The sequence below is a fragment of the Salvelinus namaycush genome, chromosome 7 (assembly GCF_016432855.1).
Source record: "Salvelinus namaycush isolate Seneca chromosome 7, SaNama_1.0, whole genome shotgun sequence".
Taxonomy (NCBI): domain Eukaryota; kingdom Metazoa; phylum Chordata; class Actinopteri; order Salmoniformes; family Salmonidae; genus Salvelinus; species Salvelinus namaycush.
Genome location: NC_052313.1, coordinates 5,477,644 through 5,492,643, shown reverse-complemented (window position 1 = coordinate 5,492,643; position 15,000 = coordinate 5,477,644). Strand labels below are relative to the sequence as shown.

Sequence of the window (15,000 nt, the reverse complement as noted above, 5' to 3'; positions counted from 1 at the left end):
TAGTCACTTTAATAACTACCTACATGTACATATTACCTCGACTAACCGGTGCCTCCGCACATTGACTCTGTACCGGTACCCCCCTGTATATAGTCTTGCTATTGTTATTTTAATGCTACTCTTCAATTACTTGTTACTTTTATTTCTTATTCTTATCCGTATTTTTTTTTGTTTGTTTATACGGCATTGTTGGTTAGGGGCGCGTCAGTAAGCATTTCACTGTTGTATTCGGCGCATGTAACTAATACAATTTGATTTGATTTGCTGGTGTTTTTACTGTCTAATGTATTTTGCTCAGAAAACTTGGGGGTCCAAATAAAACCTCAGTCGGGGAACCCTGGCATACATGATGAGGTTATTATGGACAAAATTGTGAGATTAATTGTATTTGTCAAATGTTAGCCAAGCATTGATTTTCATGTCACCAGAATGAAACCCTCAATTTTTATTGAAAGGAGCATTTATTTAATTTAACTAGGTAAGTCAGTTAAAAACAAATTATTATTTACAATAACTGCCTTGTTCAGGGGCAGAAGGACACCTTGTCAGCTCGGGGATTCGATCTAGCAACCTTTCGTTTACTGGTCCAATGCTCTAACCAGTAGGCTACCTGCTCATCTCCATGCACTTTCATCCGCTCTAAGAAGTTCATCATAACTTATTTGATCTGTAGCCTAAAAAACAGCATGCTTTCCCGAATTGTACTGGGAGGACCAGACAACATGTCATCGCGTGACTCCAAGTTTACTTCCATATCATGGTTACAATATTAATATTTGCGCTTAAAAGCATTTCCACTGTCATTTCTCGCCTAATAAATTTTACCGACCCAAAAGAACCCATTTGGTCTAGCGTATTTTGTTTTGTCGACATTTGGAAAGTGGACCAACAAATTAGCTGTTTCCATTAGGCCTGTCATGACATTTGTATCCACATAAAAAGGTTGGATGGAACGCTGGTTAATGTCAAGACATTTTGAGGATGCTGGAACTATATTTTGGATGAATGTGTACATGCCTACAGGACTCTTTTGAAGTAACCTAATTAGATTAAAACATCATGACTGGTTGTGTTGATGCCTCATATAAAAAGGCCATACATCTTTTTTATTTATTTTTATTTTTTAAAGTTAAATGACAAATATTTATGCTATATTGATGCGTTAGTTAGCATTGGGCAAGAAATAGCAGCTCGGATTGGGGAGGAGGCAGAGCGCGTGTTAAGCTTTCCTGCAAAACTGGGCCTGCTGGGAGAATATGTAGCCACATTATTACAGGACGACTTGGGAGAATGATGATCTGCAACAGACAGCAAGCATCTCAGTTTTCAGAAGTAAAAATACAACCAGTATTCTACTGCGCCTTTCTAGAAGTTACTGTCGAGAGTAGACCTGCAACTGATTCAAACGGAAAGAAACATTCAAATCACAGGTTTTCTTTTGAACCATTATTCAATTGACATTTTCACTGCAGCCTAGAGTAGAATGTTGTAATCTCTTGAAAACAATGCAGTTATTCATTGCGTTGTGGTGTTGTAGGCTACTTTAGTCTAGGTAGAATAACTGTGTTGTGTCACGCCCTGGCCTTAGTTATCTTTGTTTTCTTTATTATTTTAGTTAGGTCAGGGTGTGACATGGGGAATGTATGTGTTTTTGGATTGTCTAGGGGTTTGTAGGTTAAATGGGTCAGTGTCTTGTCTAGGGGTTTTGTATGTCTATGGCTGCCTAGATTGGTTCTCAATTAGAGGCAGCTGTGGTTCATTGTCTCTGATTGAGAGCCATATTTAAGGCAGCCATAGGCATTGGGTTTTGTGGGTAATTGTCTATGTATAACGTTTGTAGCTTTTGTATTGCACTTACGTTTGTAGCTTCACGGTCGTTTGTTGGTTTGTTATAAGTGTTCGTTTCGTGTTTCACTCGTCTCAAATAAAAGAGATGTATTTTTCACACGCTGCGCCTTGGTCCACTCATTATCCTCAAGACGATCGTGACAGTTGTCCCTAAACAAGATCAATAGGGGAACTTATTGAGCTGTGTGTTTCATGTCTTCACTGTTCTTTCATGGCAATGATGCACCTGGCCTGTCCGCTGCCTATCAGCGGCTCCTATTTGTTCTTGTGGATTCATATTGAAAATGCAGCTTTGAATGTTTTTCTCGGTGTGGTATGACTACCAGCTGATTGCAGATCTAGAAAAACGATCCACCTACCACTGTTGTCACTATGAATGGTGGATAGAGGGCAGGATAGACAGTTAGCCTCTTCCTCTCCGATAGTCTCCCAGTCAAAGAGAGACGGATAACTGGGTCCAAAAATCTGTCTTCTCCAGCAGCTGCCGTTTCTATTCTCGTTTTCTTGAGAGTGTTGAATTTGGTTAACAAAAAATGTAATGGCTTATTTGCTACGTGTAGATTACTTGATCGAATAGACGTTTCGTAATGATTAGGTTGTTATGAGTGGACTGATATAAGTAGGACGTTCTGGAAATTCTGAGAAAATACACTTTATATCAGAGTTATGTCTGGTCGTCACTAGTTATTACAGCCACAAAGTCGTAAACCCTGCCTATTTCTACAATTTATCTTCTTAAAATGTGATTTTAAACCTAACCCCACTGCTAACCATATGCCTAACTCTAACCTTAAATTAAGACCAAAAATCAAATGTTTGTTTTCATGAATTTTAACTATATAATCCATTTTGACTTTGTGGCTGTGGTAACTAGTGGAAACAATTGTGGCTGTTGTTAAAACTTCTCTGCGCTACGAATCCCGTTAGCGGGATCACTTTCCTAAACAACCGCTAGAATTGCAGGGCTCCAAATGCAAAAATATTACTAAAAATATTTATAATCATGCAATCACAAGTGAAATATACCAAAACACAGTTTAGCTTGTTGTTAATCCACCTATCGTGTCATATTTAGAAAATATACTTTACAGTGAAAGAAATCCAAGCTTTTGTGAGTGTAACAATCAATGCTACAACAGCTAGCCCCAAATTAGCATGGTCACGAAAGTCAGAAAAGCAATAAAATTAATCGCTTACCTTAGATAATCTTCGGATGTTTGCACTCACGAGACTCCCAGTTACACAATAAATGTTATTTTTGTTCGATAAATATTACTTTTATAACAAAAAAACGCCATTTGGGTTGCACGTTATGTTGAGAAAACTACAGCCTCGTTCCGGTCCTGAAAGGAAGAAGAAAATTCCCAAACGTATCAGATTAAAAAATATTACTAAAAATATTTATAATCATGCAATCACAAGTGAAATATACCAAAACATAGCTTAGCTTGTTGTTAATCCACCTCGTGTCAGATTTTGAAAATATACTTTACAGCGAAAAAACCCCCTAGGAAAACTATATTTATACGGGACAGGACAGGACGGGACAAGACAAAACACACGTCCGACTATATTGTCCAATATCTGGACAATATAGTGTATAATCTGTGCCTATATTGACCTGTGGTGTAGATAAACAATAAGGCCCGAGGAGGTGTGGTATATGGCCAATATACCACGGCTAAGGGCTGTTCTTATGCACGATGCAATGCCTGGATAAAGGCCTTAGCCGTGGTATATTGGCCATATACTACAACCCCCCGAGGTGCCTTATTATACCAACAAAAATTATGTTTTGTCATACCTGTGGTATACAACGGCTGTCAGCCAATCAGCATTCAGGGCTCGAACCACCCAGTTTATAATAAAAGTTAGCTTGCAGAAAAACATTGTGCATAAGGTAAGTACCAAAGCACATTGGCATGGGAGGCAAATGCAAAACCTGCAGAAGAGTGAATGTTAACCAGGGAAAAACTACCATCCCCTGTGCCCAATAAAAAAAACACACAACTCTCCCAAAAGCATAAAAAAATTAAAGTTTGCCAACCATCACTATTATAGACCTCCCCTTCCCAGTAAATGTCGAACTGTCCCTTATGAGGTGACAACGCAGTAGCCTGTAGTAGCCTAACGCAGTGTACACGGAACATTCTGTATGAGTGGCAAACGGAAGAGGAGAGGCTGCGGGTGGTAGTTTAGCCCTGTGGACAGAGCGAGCGAGAGACCGAGAGAGAGCGCACGGACAGTGTTGCCGTTACTGTCAGCCGATGGAACAGTTCAGTCATCAATGGACAGAGTACACGTAACCTACAGACAGTAGCCTAGCGTCTTCCAATTTACTTTTATTTCTGTTATGAAACGAAGAGAAGTAGAATTAAATCCTGCTACTATACCTAGTTTCGTTTTCATCGTTTATATGATAAATTGAGAACGGACACAATGTTGTATTAGTGCGTTCTATTGATTATACTCCAATCGGATTCCTATTCGTCGCGTAAGATTTGTTTGATCTCAAACCTAAATGGAGTATTGGAGGCAGTGCGCATTATGGCTGATCAACTGCAAGATGCTTCCACCCGACCATCGGGTAACATGGGAGTCTGCTCAGGTATTCGACCTGGCTCAGACCCTCCGAGATGGAGTGCTCCTGTGTCAACTTCTCAACAACCTCCGACCCCAGTCCATCAACCTCAAAGAGATCAACCTCCGACCTCAGATGTCACAGGTATGATAAGAAACGTGTTTACATTCACAGTGACAAAGTAAAACGCTGCAAATACTAGGCAACTCTACTATGCCCAGATGTTCACGCATCTAATGGGGGTAAACACAATAGCAAAATGAAATACTTTGCTCTGCACAGATGTTAAGGTTGTTGTCCGTTTCAATCACTTAGTTCGCAGTGAACTTGGAAATTGTGTCATATCCTCGACAGTGTTATTTCTTGTCAACAAGGGAACTATTATTATTTTGGTCTCTCAAAGAAAAGCTGTAGTACTGTTATGTGAACCCGCAGATCCGCTCTCGCTTGCTCTCTATAGGTGATGAGAGTCTGTTCAGCTGGAGGTAGAGGAGTTACTTTGAGGCTTTACCAACACGAACTAAACAGACTGGCAGATAGACAGACCTAACACAGACAGGCAGATAGACAGCCCTAACACAGACAGGCAGATAGACAGCCCTAACACAGACAGGCAGATAGACAGACCTAACACAGACCGGCAGATAGACAGACCTAACACAGACAGGCAGACAGAGAGCGTCACTGTCAGGTACAGCAGCTCCCCCTGTATGCTGCATTATTAAAAACAGAGGCTCCTGCCTCCACTACATTTCCAGGCTCTCTCCTGGTTGTCAAAGACCATCTGCTCCTGTCCTATCCCACACCAAGCCTGTCCTGTCACAGCCGGGCCTGGCTCTGGGCTGGGCAGATTATAATTTGCCTTCACATCACAGCTAAATCTGTGACTTGGCTCAATGACAAACTGACTAGTTGGAAAGGTGGCATCCTACGCCGGTGCCACGTTGAAAGTCACTGAGCTCTTTAGTAAGGCCATTCTACTGCCAGTGTTTGTCTATGGAGATTGCATGGCAGTGTGCTCGATTTTATACAGCTGTCTGCAAAGGGTGTGGCTGAAATAGCCGAATCCACTCATTTGAAGGGGTGTCCACATACCTTTTTATATATAGTGTAGGAAGTGTATCATTGTAAAGCTGACAGAGAGGTCACTAATACAATAATTCTACAATCCCCATGTCAATATGAAATGCTTCAAAAATAGTTTCGTAATCAAGTTTGTTTTTAAAATGTTCAATGTTCGACCAATGTCGTGAAATCAAGTTGACCATTACCATGACAGAACTGGTGTTCCTATTGCCATTTGTATTGCTTTTAGTGCCTCAAACAAATTGATGAAGGATTGACACAACATGTCAGCAATGGTGATTTGAAAGAGGAAACTCAACGGTGTCGGTAGGAAAAGAAGTTGATCTTTGTCTTACGCTCGGGATTACGCAAGGCCAACGGCTGCAACCTAATGACAGGGGGCGGATCATTATTTGTCAGCATCCGCTCTAATTCATGGCATAGTGGCACACAATGTAGCAGGAACTGGGTTGTGTTCTATACTCATCTTGCGAACACTATGGTATTTTTTTTTACACGTGGCTCGTTAGATGCATTAGCCATTTTCTGATTCAATAAATGATGAGGATGATACATATGGAAATACAAAAAACAAACCACATCCTGTACATGAATTCACACACAGTAGTAGTATTACGTCACTGAAGCAAATACGGTTCATATTTACAAATCTGCTCAGCCTACTTTCTGTTAATTGTAGACCAAGAGTATATGATATTTCTGTTCCTAGGCTACGAACATACACATCCATTCATACAACATGCTGAGTGTAAGGGGACCAATTCCCTTTAGATGTCCATTACTGACCAACAGAAACGTATCATTTTTTGGGGTTTAAATTGTTTTTAAAAATCTGCCCGTCCCTGAAAGCTTGCGTCGTCGAGGTGACATGTACATAATGGAGTGTGGGTGGAGTCCACTGTGAATAATTAATGAGTACACAGTGGCAGCAGCTTATTTTATCATTGGTCCATTTACAACCAATGGGACACTAGGCCTCCACTCACCCAGTGGGACCCTGGGGGCCACAGAGACACCAATACAAAGGCTTTATAGGGCTCAGAGCACAAAGCACCTGTCTGTGGCATAGAGCCATATCAGAGTGCCCTCTCTGAGGACACAAGGGACTCGGGCCTTCAAAGCAGCGGGCCCTGTGGCTGAATTAGACACGTAATTAAAGCACAATGTATTAGAGCCTCTAAAGAGTTACTTGGACAGCAGTGGAATTTGTGATGGCAGAAGCAGGGCTGGTAAGAGGGACGTAGTGTAGTGTGTAGTGTGTGTGTGTGTGTGATTCTCTGATGTGAAGTGTGTAGTGTGTTAGTCGTGTGATTCTCTGATATGAAGTGTGTAGTGTGTGTGTGTGATTCTCTGATGTGAAGTGTGTAGTGTGTTAGTCGTGTGATTCTCTGATGTGAAGTATGTAGTGTGTAATGTGTAGTGTGTGTGTGTGTGTGTGTGTGTGTGTGTGTGTAATTCTCTGATGTGAAGTGTGTAGTGTGTAGTGTGTGTGTGTGTGTGTGTAATTCTCTGATGTGAAGTGTGTAGTGTGTAATGTGTAGTGTGTGTGTGTGTAATTCTCTGATGTGAAGTGTGTGGTCTGTGCCTTTTTTGGCTGCTCTGTTCAGTCAATACCAATATCCAATTGTTGTTGTTTGTCAGGGTAAGACAATAAAATGCTTCTCTTGTAGAAAAAATACAACAAAAAACTAAACTAAAACACACTTTGTTGTGACAGGATTTTACTTCAACCTTTTAACCTGGTGTCTTTTAAGAGAGCAACAACATGAACAAGATACATGGAAATGAGGGGTATTGGGCCTTCGTACCTTCTCCATAACACGTTCTAAGGAAAGAAGAAGTAAGAATCTGACATCCACGGAATATCTCAGCTTTGGATGTAGGTGTTATTTTGTCATGGAAACTGTGTCTGCTTGGGAAAAGGGAAGGAAACAGTGACAGGTACAACAGAAGTGAGTCTAAAGTGGGTTTTCTCAAAATGTGTGTGTGTGTGTGTGTGTGTGTGTGTGTGTGTGTGTGTGTGTGTGTGTGTGTGTGTGTGTGTGTGTGTGTGTGAATATTACAACAGGACAGTGCGCAAGTGTGTGAAATTAGAGGAAGTGTAGATGGCTGCTGGTACTTTTAGGTTCAACCAAAGTGTTTTGGAAGCGGTGGTTTTCCCAGATAGCGATGTTATTCCGGCCCAGCTGTGGGCCACATACTTAGTGTTTTTTCTGGCCCAAAGCTGGCTGCATTAAACCAGCTAAACCAGCTATACTCCCCAAATGACACTGAACAAAAATATAAATGCAACATGTAAAATGTTGGTCCCATGTTTCATGAGCTGAAATAAGAGATCCCAGACATTTTCCATGCGCACAAAAACTGTACTTCTCTCAAATGTTGCGCACAAATTTGATTACATCCCTGTTAGTGAGCATTTATCCTTTGCCAAGAAAATCTATCCACCTGACAGGTGTGGCATATCAAGAAGCTGATTAAACAGCATGATCATTACACAGGTGCACCTTGTGCTGGGGACAATAAAAGGCCAATCTAAAATGTGCAGTTTTGTTACACGACACAATGCCACAGATGTCTCAAGTTGAGGGAGTATACAATTGGCATGCCTACTGCAGTAATGCCCACCAGAGCTGTTGCCAGATAATTTAATGTTAATTTCTCTACCATAAGCCGCCTCCAACATAGTTTTAGAGAATTTGACAGTACACCCAAACCGGCCTCACAACCGCAGACCACGTGTAACCACGCCAGCCCAGGTCCTCCACATCCGGCTTCTTCACCTTCCTCTGTCCAGTGTCTGTGTTCTTTTGCCCATCTTAATCTTTTATTTTTTATTGGCCAGTCAGTACTCTGCCTAGAAGGCCAGCATCTCGGAGTCACCTCATCACTGTTGACGTTGAGACTGGTGTTTTGCGGGTACTATTTAATGATGCTGCCAGTTGAGGACTTGTGAGGTGTCTGTTTCTCAAACTAGACACTCAAATGTACTTGTCCTCTTGCTCAGTTGTGCACCGGGGCCTCTCATTCCTCTTTCTATTCTGGTTAGAGCCAGTTTGCACGGTTCTGTGAAGGGAGTAGCCTGTAATCGAACCCACAAATGCTGATGCTCCAGAAACTTAACTAGTCTAAAGATGGCCAATTTTATTGCTTCTTTAATTAGCACAACAGTTTTTAGCTGTGCTAACATAATTGTAAAAGGGTTTTCTAATGATCAATTAGCCTTTTAAAATGATAAACTTGGATTAGCTAACACAACGTGCCATTGGAACACAGGAGTGATGGTCGCTGATAATGGGCCTCTTTACGCTTATGTAGATATTCCATTAAAACAATTTAATCAGCAGTTTCCAGCTACAATAGTCATTTACAACATTAACACTGTCTACACTGTGTTTCTGATCAATTCATTGTTATTGTAATGGACAAAAAAATGTGTTTTTCTTTCAAAAACAAGGACATTTCTAAGTGACCCCAAACTTTTGAACGGTAGTGTATATTTTTGTTCGGTGTATATTCAGCTACTCTACTATTACATGTTGTATTTAAACAGAACAGAAGAGCAGCTGAGGATAAAGTCAATCGAAAAATCTGGTTAATTACAAGTTCGAACATGAAAAATGTTAAGTACTATAATAAGTACCATTGACTTGAATTGGATTTGTGCCACAGCTGCTAAAACGTGGGCATTTGGAAACATTGGTCAGGTAAAACAAAGCATGGACTGCAGTTATATCTCGTCCATAGACAGCGTACATAGTAAAGATATTTTGGTAAACTGTTCCCTTCCCCTTTCGGTTTCCCCTTCATGTTTCCTGTTTTCCCTTCCCCTTCCTGTTTCCCCTTCATGTTTCCTGTTTTCCCTTCCCCTTCCTGTTTCCCCTTCCTGTTTCCCCTTCATGTTTCCTGTTTTCCCTTCCCCTTCCTGTTTCCCCTTCATGTTTCCTGTTTTCCCTTCCCCTTCCTGTTTCCCCTTCCTGTTTCCCCTTCATGTTTCCTGTTTTCCCTTCCCCTTCCTGTTTCCCCTTCCTGTTTCCCCTTCATGTTTCCTGTTTTCCCTTCCCCTTCCTGTTTCCCCTTCCCATGGGAAGCTCACTGGTGTTGATGTGATTCATTAATTTCTGTATTTCATTTCAGATTTTTGCAACTGTTCTATTGCATAAACTATTTCTATGCCCAGTATAGGTAGGAGCAGCGAGACACCAGTTGGCTTAAAAGCCCAAAATTTTTATAACATTTTAACAGAGCACACCATCAGTTAAATGAATAACAATTCATTAATAATAACAATTCTAATAACAATTCTACCTGGTGTTGATAGGGTTTGTATATAATTCCCAAGCTGCTGGAAGGAGAGACAGGGAAGATGTCTATCCTTGGTGTCAGATAAACACTTCCTCCCCGTCTCTCCCTCCCCATCTCTCCCTCCCCCATCTCTCCCTCCCCATCTCTCCTTCCCTCTATCTCTCACTCCCCCATCTCTCCTTCCCTCTATCTCTCACTCCCCCATCTCTCCTTCCCCCATCTCTCCCTCCCCCATCTCTCCCTCCCCATCTCTCCTTCCCTCTATCTCTCCCTCCCCCATCTCTCCTTCCCTCTATCTCTCCCTCCCCATCTCTCCTTCCCTCTATCTCTCCCTCCCCCATCTCTCCTTCCCTCTATCTCTCCCTCCCCATCTCTCCTTCCCTCTATCTCTCCCTCCCCCATCTCTCCTTCCCTCTATCTCTCACTCCCCCATCTCTCCTTCCCCCATCTCTCCTTCCCTCTATCTCTCCCTCCCCATCTCTCCTTCCCTCTATCTCTCCCTCCCCATCTCTCCTTCCCCAATCTCTCCCTCCCCAATCTCTCCCTCCCCCATACTCTATACCATCTTGCCTATGCTGTTCGGCCATCGCTCATCCATATATTTTTATGTACATATTCTTATTCATTCCGGATAAGAAATAAGCAACAAGTAATTAAAGAGCAGCGGTAAAATAACAATACGAGACTATATACAGGAGGGTACCGGTACAGAGTCAATGTGCGGGGGCACCGGTTAGTCGAGGTAATATGTACATGTAGGTAGAGTTATTAAAGTGACTATGCATAGATGATAACAACAGAGAGTAGCAGCGGTGTTAAAGGGGGGTGGGGTGGGGTGGGCAATGCAAATAGTCTGGGTAGCCATTTGATTAGGTGTTCAGGAGTCTTATGGCTTGGAGGTAGAAGCTGTGTAGAAGCCTCTTTGACCTAGACTTGGCGCTCCGGTACCGCTTGCCGTGCGGTAGCAGAGAACAGTCTATGACTAGGGTGACTGGAGTCTTTGACAATTTTTAGGGCCTTCCTCTGACACCGCCTGGTGTAGAGGTCCTGGATGGCAGAGAGCTTGGCCTCAGTGATGTACTGGGCCGTTCGCACCCCCCTCTGTAGTTCCTTGCAGTCGGAGGCCGAGCAGTTGCCATACCAGGCAGTGACGCAACCGGTTAGGATGCTCTCAATGGTGCAGCTGTAAAACCTTTTGAGGATCTGCAGCTCTAGCCTTTAACTCAGTGCGGATGTTGCCTGTAATCCATGGCTTCTGGTTGGGGTATGTACGTACGGTAACTGTGGGGACGACGTCATCGATGCACTTATTGATGAAGCCAATGACAGATGTGGTTTACTCCTCAATGCCATCGGAGGAATCACGGAACATATTCCAGTCTGTGCTAGCAAAACAGTCCTGTAGCTTAGCATCTGCTTCATCTGACCACTTTTTTTTATTGATCTAGTCACTGGTGCTTCCTGCTTTCATTTTTGCTTGTAAACAGGAATTAGGAGGATAGAATTATAGTCAGATTTGCCAAATGGAGGGCGAGGGAGAGCTTTGTATGCGTCTCTATGTGTGAAGTATAGGTTGTCCAGAGTTTTTTCCCCTCTGATTGCATATTTAACATGCCGATTAGAAATTTGGTAAAACAGATTTAAGTTTCCCTGCATTAAAGTCCCCAGCTACTAGGAGCGCAGGCTCTGGGTGAGCATTTTCTTGTTTGCTTATGGTGGAATACAGCTCATTCACTGCTGTCTTAGTGCCAGCCTCTGACTGTGGTGGTATGTAAACAGCTACGAAAAATACAGATGAAAACTCTCGGTAGGTAGTGTGGTCTACAGTTTATCATGAGATACTCTACCTCAGGCGAGCAATAGCTCGAGACTTCCTTAGATATCGTGCACCAGCTGTTATTTACAAAAATACATAGTCCGCCGCCCCTTGTCTTACCAGACGCCGCAGTTCTATCCTGCTGATACAGCGTATAACCAGCCAGCTGTATGTTGATAATGTCGTCGTTCAGCCATGACTCCGTGAAGCATAAAATATTACAGTTTTGAATGTCCCATTGGTAGTTTAATTTTGAGCGTAGGTCATCTATTTTATTCTCCAAAGATTGCACGTTTGCTAACAGAATGGGAGGAACTGGGGGTTTATTCGATCACCTACGAATTCTCAGAAGGCAGCCCACCTTTTGGCCCCTTTTTCTCCGCCTCCTCTTCTGGGCCATGTGCTTATTAGCAATGAGCATTATCACCTGTAGTCCAATTGGTTAAGCATAGCGCCTATAAAATGTACATAGACTGAAGCGTGGGGTTTGTCCATCTGCATTTACTCCATTGGACATAACATCCTGATTGTTATTATTAATTATAATAATTTTATTCTAAATATGAATATATCAATAATTATTCATTATTATTCACTCAAATATATTTGTTTGTTTCTTTTACAAAGTATGACATTGCCCCATTAAGAGCTCTGTTGCACAGCTGTGCTTGAAACTGGTTGTAAAACTGCATTCGTAAAACGATGCCACGCGCAGTTGAAGGAGTAGAGAAAGTAAACGTCGTAGTAATGTATAACTGGGATCCCCTCTCGTTTTTAATTAGACAAAGGACAAAAATGCTTTCAAAATACAGTCTGTTGCAGTGTACTTATAATAAACGGAACAGATTGATTTAATGTTCTCCTGGACACATTACAGTCGACTAATCTCTACAGTGTCTTCAGCCCAACAGTCTACTACTCTCTACAGTGTCTTCATCCCAACAGTCTACTAATCTCTACAGTGTCTTCAGTCCAACAGTCGACTAATCTCTACAGTGTCTTCAGCCCAACAGTCTACTACTCTCTACAGTGTCTTCAGCCCAACAGTCTACTACTCTCTACAGTGTCTTCAGCCCAACAGTCGACTAATCTCTACAATGTCTTCAGCCCAACAGTCTACTACTCTATACAGTGTCTTCAGCCCAACAGTCGACTAATCTCTACAGTGTCTTCAGCCCAACAGTCGACTAATCTCTACAGTGTCTTCAGCCCAACAGTCGACTAATCTCTACAGTGTCTTCAGTCCAACATACTACTACTCTCTACAGTGTCTTCAGCCCAACAGTCTACTACACTCTACAGTGTCTTCAGCCCAACAGTCTACTACTCTCTACAGTGTCTTCAGTCCAACAGTCTACTACTCTCTACAGTGTCTTCAGCCCAACAGTCTACTACTCTCTACAGTGTCTTCATCCCAACAGTCTACTACTCTCTACAGTGTCTTCAGTCCAACAGTCTACTACTCTCTACAGTGTCTTCAGCCCAACAGTCTACTACTCTCTACAGTGTCTTCAGCCCAACAGTCTACTAATCTCTACAGTGTCTTCAGCCCAACAGTCGACTAATCTCTACAGTGTCTTCAGCCCAACAGTCTACTACTCTCTACAGTGTCTTCAGTCCAACAGTCTACTGATCTCTACAGTGTCTTCAGTCCAACAGTCTACTACTCTCTACAGTGTCTTCATCCCAACAGTCTACTACACTCTACAGTGTCTTCATCCCAACAGTCTACTACTCTCTACAGTGTCTTCAGTCCAACAGTCTACTAGTCTCTACAGTGTCTTCAGCCCAACAGTCTACTACTCTCTACAGTGTCTTCAGTCCAACAGTCTACTACTCTCTACAGTGTCTTCAGCCCAACAGTCTACTACTCTCTACAGTGTCTTCAGCCCAACAGTCTACTACTCTCTACAGTGTCTTCAGCCCAACAGTCTACTACTCTCTACAGTGTCTTCAGTCCAACAGTCTACTACTCTCTACAGTGTCTTCAGCCCAACAGTCTACTACTCTCTACAGTGTCTTCAGCCCAACAGTCGACTACTCTCTACAGTGTCTTCAGTCCAACAGTCTACTACTCTCTACAGTGTCTTCAGCCCAACAGTCTACTACTCTCTACAGTGTCTTCAGTCCAACAGTCTACTACTCTCTACAGTGTCTTCAGCCCAACAGTCTACTACTCTCTACAGTGTCTTCATCCCAACAGTCGACTAATCTCTACAGTGTCTTCATCCCAACAGTCGACTAATCTCTACAGTGTCTTCAGTCCAACAGTCTACTAATCTCTACAGTGTCTTCATCCCAACAGTCTACTACTCTCTACAGTGTCTTCATCCCAACAGTCGACTAATCTCTACAGTGTCTTCAGTCCAACAGTCGACTAATCTCTACAGTGTCTTCAGTCCAACAGTCGACTAATCTCTACAGTGTCTTCAGCCCAACAGTCGACTAATCTCTACAGTGTCTTCATCCCAACAGTCTACTACTCTCTACAGTGTCTTCATCCCAACAGTCTACTACTCTCTACAGTGTCTTCAGCCCAACAGTCTACTACTCTCTACAGTGTCTTCATCCCAACAGTCGACTAATCTCTACAGTGTCTTCAGTCCAACAGTCTACTACTCTCTACAGTGTCTTCATCCCAACAGTCTACTACTCTCTACAGTGTCTTCATCCCAACAGTCGACTAATCTCTACAGTGTCTTCAGTCCAACAGTCTACTAATCTCTACAGTGTCTTCAGCCCAACAGTCGACTAATCTCTACAGTGTCTTCAGCCCAACAGTCTACTACTCTCTACAGTGTCTTCAGTCCAACAGTCTACTACTCTCTACAGTGTCTTCATCCCAACAGTCTACTAATCTCTACAGTGTCTTCAGCCCAACAGTCTACTACTCTCTACAGTGTCTTCATCCCAACAGTCTACTACTCTCTACAGTGTCTTCATCCCAACAGTCTACTAATCTCTACAGTGTCTTCAGCCCAACAGTCTACTACTCTCTACAGTGTCTTCATCCCAAAAGTCGACTAATCTCTACAGTGTCTTCAGCCCAACAGTCTACTACTCTCTACAGTGTCTTCATCCCAACAGTCTACTAATCTCTACAGTGTCTTCAGTCCAACAGTCTACTAATCTCTACAGTGTCTTCAGTCCAACAGTCTACTACTCTCTACAGTGTCTTCATCCCAACAGTCTACTACTCTCTACAGTGTCTTCAGTCCAACAGTCGACTAATCTCTACAGTGTCTTCAGCCCAACAGTCTACTACTCTCTACAGTGTCTTCATCCCAACAGTCTACTAATCTCTACAGTGTCTTCAGCCCAACAGTCTACTACTCTCTACAGTGTCTTCAGCCCAACAGTCTAC

The 15,000-nt window shown here is 42.5% G+C and overlaps 1 protein-coding gene across 1 annotated transcript in view; it reads left to right on the top strand.

Annotated features, from left to right (window-relative positions):
- The first annotated feature begins 4,063 nt into the window (after positions 1-4,063).
- Positions 4,064-15,000, top strand: part of LOC120050397 (guanine nucleotide exchange factor VAV3-like) — a 31,557-nt gene continuing 20,620 nt past the window's right edge. The window contains exon 1 of the mRNA XM_038996985.1: positions 4,064-4,573. Coding sequence (XP_038852913.1) covers positions 4,370-4,573 — 204 coding nt within the window. The 5' untranslated portion in view covers positions 4,064-4,369. The remainder of the gene's footprint in view (positions 4,574-15,000) is intronic.